Source organism: Sparassis crispa (assembly GCF_003851025.1).
Source record: "Sparassis crispa DNA, contig_000011F, whole genome shotgun sequence".
NCBI lineage: Eukaryota > Fungi > Basidiomycota > Agaricomycetes > Polyporales > Sparassidaceae > Sparassis > Sparassis crispa.
The window spans coordinates 1,442,501-1,447,500 of record NW_020939757.1 but is presented as its reverse complement, the minus strand read 5'-3'; the positions used below and the strand labels follow the sequence as shown (position 1 = coordinate 1,447,500).

The 5,000-nt window shown below is 49.1% G+C and overlaps 1 protein-coding gene across 1 annotated transcript; it reads right to left on the bottom strand.

The window, feature by feature from the left end:
* Positions 1–1,800: 1,800 nt before the first annotated feature.
* Positions 1,801–3,658, bottom strand: SCP_1104480 (hypothetical protein; the record flags this gene model as incomplete). Its single annotated transcript, XM_027762883.1, has 2 exons — positions 1,801–1,946; positions 2,002–3,658. 2 exons carry the CDS (start codon positions 3,656–3,658, stop codon positions 1,801–1,803), a joined length of 1,803 nt encoding a protein of 600 aa, XP_027618684.1.
* Between the last annotated feature and the right edge of the window lie 1,342 nt (positions 3,659–5,000).

Here is a 5,000-nt window from a genome sequence, read left to right as displayed (position 1 = left end):
GTCTCGGACGGAACGTACCGTCTCATGTTCCCAGTGCATTTTCTTTGGGTTGGCCACTAAGGTCAACATCTGGGATCGCTCGAAAGCCGCATCGAAGGAATTATCCATAATGCGTAGAGCTGTTCGCTCTAAACCCTCAGGGAACTGTAAGTCCACGTCTTCGGGGTCGACTATGCCTGCCAGAAGATTTCTTATTTCATCTAGCATAGGTGACGAATATCGGTTTGACCGGATATGCAATTCGTACATCCTACCTCTCAAGGCCCATTCACGGAGAGGGATATCACCATCATGACACACTCCCTCTAACAGCTCATCAATCTGTCCCAAATCCAAGGCATCCCTCGGGCGTGGTCCTGCTGGTGGCATTTGTTGCCTTGGGGCGGCACCCCGTCTATTTAAAAGAGTCCCGTATTTATCCTTTTTACTCAAGAGCAATTGTATTTCTCGTGCTGATGTACTCAGCCACGTACGTTTTTGCCCCCACATTGGTAGTGTGGTCAACTCATGAAGCCATGTCTTCATCGGTCGTGAGCGATTCTTGGCTTTGGTGAACAGCCGCGTTCGGGCTGCCGCCATTTCCTCCTCGACAGAGGGGATGCCAAGTTCATATGACAATGTCCAGGATTCAGTTACAGTATCGTTACTGCGTAGTCCCAACGACCACTTAATCGCCGTATTGACGATTCGTTGAATTGGGGCAGCATTGGTCTGCTTAAACGCCAACCATTCTCCTCCGTATAACATGCGGGAGATGAGAAACGTGCGGATTACAGCCACTTTTATGGGCAAAGGGCAAGAGCGGTCGGTGAGCACTGGCCTTAGTGCATGTAAGGTCTTTCGACCCTTATCGGCCAAGTATTTAACGTACTTGGTTTCAGTGTTGGCTTCACCTTCGATAACTCCCCGAGAATCGGCAAAGAAACAATCTACCGTGATCCCCAGGTACTTGTAGTGGTCCACCTTCGGGATTTCTCCCTCTGGTGTTGCAAATTTGGTTTGTTCGAAGCGCAATCGCAGTGCGTTATCCGTTGACCACATTGCTTTTCTCTACGGCAACAACTAGCCAATGGCTTTTTCGGGCAAGAACAGAAATAAATGGTGGGGGATTTTGAGGAGCAGATTCCCAGAATCTTGGTTCACCTTTTCGGGTTAGCTCGACTTGAACCAGGTCTCGAAATGTTTCCCTACGCCGCTGGGCCTTCTGTATCCTTCTTGTTAGCCTCCTTTACCAAGGGAGGGACCCTGCCACGATTTACTTGTACTTATGAGTTACTAGGGAGTCCACCGAGCTTTGCCCTTCCAATTATCTCCTGACCAGCGCCACTCTCTATTCGAAGTTTGGTTTTTCATGATGCCTTTGGGGCTCCCAATGACTTTGCAGATACAAACGTGTAGGTAATGTGCGCACTTTCTAACCCATATGCGAGCAGCCTTGTTTAGCCTCAGGCGAGAATATCTACCTCTTGGGGTACAGTTTTCCCCCACAGCTGACAGCTGGCAACCTGTCCACTAACTAAACGGTCGACTTCAGAGGCTGTCCGACTTCGGGCTCCCACAGGTATGCTCGAAAGCATAGAACCAGCCTGTAGTGTTTAGGTGCGGACCACAAGTTTCCCTGTTATAAAGACTATATCTTAAGCCCAGAAGTTGCGATTCTGGGCCCACTGCCGTCTAGTCGTTGAACGCTGATCACTCCGGAGTGAGGACCTTCGCTGCCGATAACCCATTCGCCTTTTCAAGCTGCATCTCGTTGACTGTTTCCATACCCTCAGAACTGTGAGGTGCCCATTTCTATTACTATACGATGGGCGGCGCAACGAGCTTTAGGGTGTTCCGGAACAATTTGACAGTGTTGCCCTCTGGTTTGAGGACTAGCGGGGAAGCCGAAGCCGGTGGGTAAGACCGTGCCCCCACTTGCTCCAATAGGGGAGACCTGACCTCCCCTTTGAAGCATTATACCACATTTATCATATCCTATCTCCATCCCAAAGTCCTTACTCCATCTATACAAGTTGGATATGAATTTCCGAGAGTATTCAATACTCCCTTCAAAGCCAACTACATCATCTGCATATAGCAATCCAAGACATCTCGCCTGGTTCTTGTCCCAAATCATCTTATGCGGTACATCGACGCCGTGTTCCACGTCCTGGTACCGAATGTACTGCAGAAGATTTGTTACAAAGATAATGAAAAGTATAGGTGAAAGGAGGCAACCTTGTCTGAGACCTCTCCATAGGTCAAAAGCCTCAGCATTGCCACCCCCCGCCCGTACGGCTACTCGTGTTCTTTTGTAGAGTGCTTTGATCATATGCAACATATGACCTTTGATCCCCATGTTTTCACAAGCCACCCACAACATCCCGTGAGGCACTTTGTCATATGCCTTTTTGAAGTCAATGAAGATTCCAAAGGTTGGTGTGATACGGAGTTTTTCGTCAACTACTCCGCGCCGCCGGACTATTTCTGCAAGTGCAATGAATTGGCCAATGGCCTCTTCACCGGGACGGAAACCCGCTTGTTCGGGGTCCAAAATTTCCGCACTCTCTAGAGTCCCATATAGACGTGCCATCATAACTCCGGTCAGGATTTTCTCCAACACAGAGATGAGTGTTACGCCCCGATAGTTATTCAGTAGCTCGGGATCGCCCTTCTTGAACAAAGAGACGATGGTGTTCTCCTCCCAGGCCTCTGGGATATCCCCCAGTTCCCAAGCTGAATTAAGTAGGTGAAACACTACTTTCCCCATCGGCGTTCTTGGTTGCATTGGGAGCAGTTTCTTCGGCAGGTTCACTTGGATATTATCCTTGCGTACGAACTGTGGGTTCCAAATTTTCAACTCCGCCATACACTCCTCACCGACCATACCCTTGAAGACGTCTATATGGAGCTCGTCTTCACTTGGAGATGTACCCCCGTTCATCTCCCTGATTGAGGATAGGCATTCAGGCCATTCCATCGGAGCACTAAGGCCCAGATGTTCGTAGTCCCGACTGACCTCATCCTGGTATGGGAATTTATTGCGCCAGTACTCATACTCGCGCATCTGACCATCTTTATCATCCTGAAGGAGCTTTTTATAATGGTCAGACATCACTTTTTGTATACCCTCTGGGCTTGTCTGCAGATGCCCTTTGTCATCCTTTAAAGGTTGACTAGGTTTCATGGGCTGTCCTTCGCCCGTAGCACTCGACAGATTTGTCCGCGCTTTCAGCCGTGTCCATGCTGACTTAAAGTCATACGAGGCCATGTCATCGGCTATTCTGGAGTACTCCAACTCTCGCTGTTTTGCCTTCCATTGCCCTTGTTCCTTACGGAACTTGTTTCGAGCTCTGGAATATAAGACACGCAGGTGGTCCACATCAGTGCTACCTTGCCGTTCTGCTTGGGCAAGACGCTTGGAGTAACCTTTGTATCGGCTTAAGAGTTGTTGTATTTTTCTTGGAAGTTTAGTTTTCGGTTTGCCATCTACAACATCTTTCTTCATTTGGAGGTCCCTGCACTCCTCGTCGAAGACGTCATTAAATTTGTCCGTACCCAGGGACAGCTCGCCCCGGAACGTGCATAATTCTTGCCTACCTCTATAGGTAAGTCGGTCGTAGAGGGTCTCCCATTTATTCGAGAGAACTAACGCTTCCTTTCCGCGGTTGATCATCTTTTTATTATATGTAACTCGGTTATTGCGTACTATCGGGGCGTCGTTTACCATTCGACACTTTAGTAGCACCGGGCGATGGTCGCTAGCCGCGTACCTTCTTAAGACTCGTGGACGGCGAAAAAATGTATATACATCGGGGCTTCCTACTATGTGGTCGAGGTCGGAAGGACCTCCTCTAACTGGGAATCGAGAGAAGTTAGAACCACGCGTATGTATGCCCGTTATTATATTGTCGCAGTTGTTTAGATATCTAGACAACTTGTCGAAGGCCATGTTATAGTCCCCCAACACTACCACTATGTCTGTAGGTTTTTCCTCAAAAATTTCATTGGTGATTTGTACGAGGCGCTGCACCTTTTTACGTCTGCTGCCTCTGTAATTTCCTCCGGAGGGGAAGTACACGCCCATAATGTGTAGTACCTTATTAGCACCACTGGCATGCCGCCAATGCGATATTTTGACATGTAAGAGCCATGGCTCCTCATGGGGGACTCGGTAGGAAGGTAGTCTGCTGTCTATTAATACAGCCTGTCCTCTAAATCCCTCTTCCCAGGGGACCGTATAAGAGTTGTACCCTTGGATAATCAAAGGTTTGGCGCCGCTATTTACAAGGGTCTCTTGGATAGCGCAAACCGCAACTCGTTCCGTCCTTAAGGCATCCTCAATCTCAATTATCTTGGAGTGGAATCCATTAACATTCCAAGTCATGATCGAAGTATACTCCTCCCGGGCTTCCTGCGTAATGGGGGTTGGAAGGGATTGCCGGTCCCTCCAGGGTTTGTAGACGTCAATACGCCAGTCCCATGGAAATTTAAGACGCCTATCCCAATAGCTGAGATGGTGTTTTAGGACTACCCTCATTACAGGGGTCACATCGCAGTAAACCTCCTGGATGTTTCTCTTTAAAGCGTCGCCCAGTTCACGACGGACAAACAAGTCCAATCGTGGTCTTTTCGACGCATGCGTGACCCTCGCGATCGATACTATGGAGTCAAGGAAGCCCTTGTCAAGGCAACCTTGTAGTAATCTCCAAGCTTGTGGCACCGTAGTTTCCCCCGTATTGAAGATAACAAAACGCGCGGTGTCAAATCGTCGCTGAACGTGCCTAGGTAAACTAGGTCGTGGCGTGGCCGGGGTTCTCGAATTATACTCTGGGCCCTGCTCGCTCCCGGCCTCTAGCGGAACAAACCCAGAGTTGTGCGGTGGGTTTTGAGATGCCATGGGTCGGTTTGAATAGAAACCGGCCATTCGCAATCGAACGCATCCTCCAGCTTCCGTTAACGACTTTGCACTTGTCGAGGCTTTCACTAGTTTCAACTCGACGCCAATAGCCAGCTGC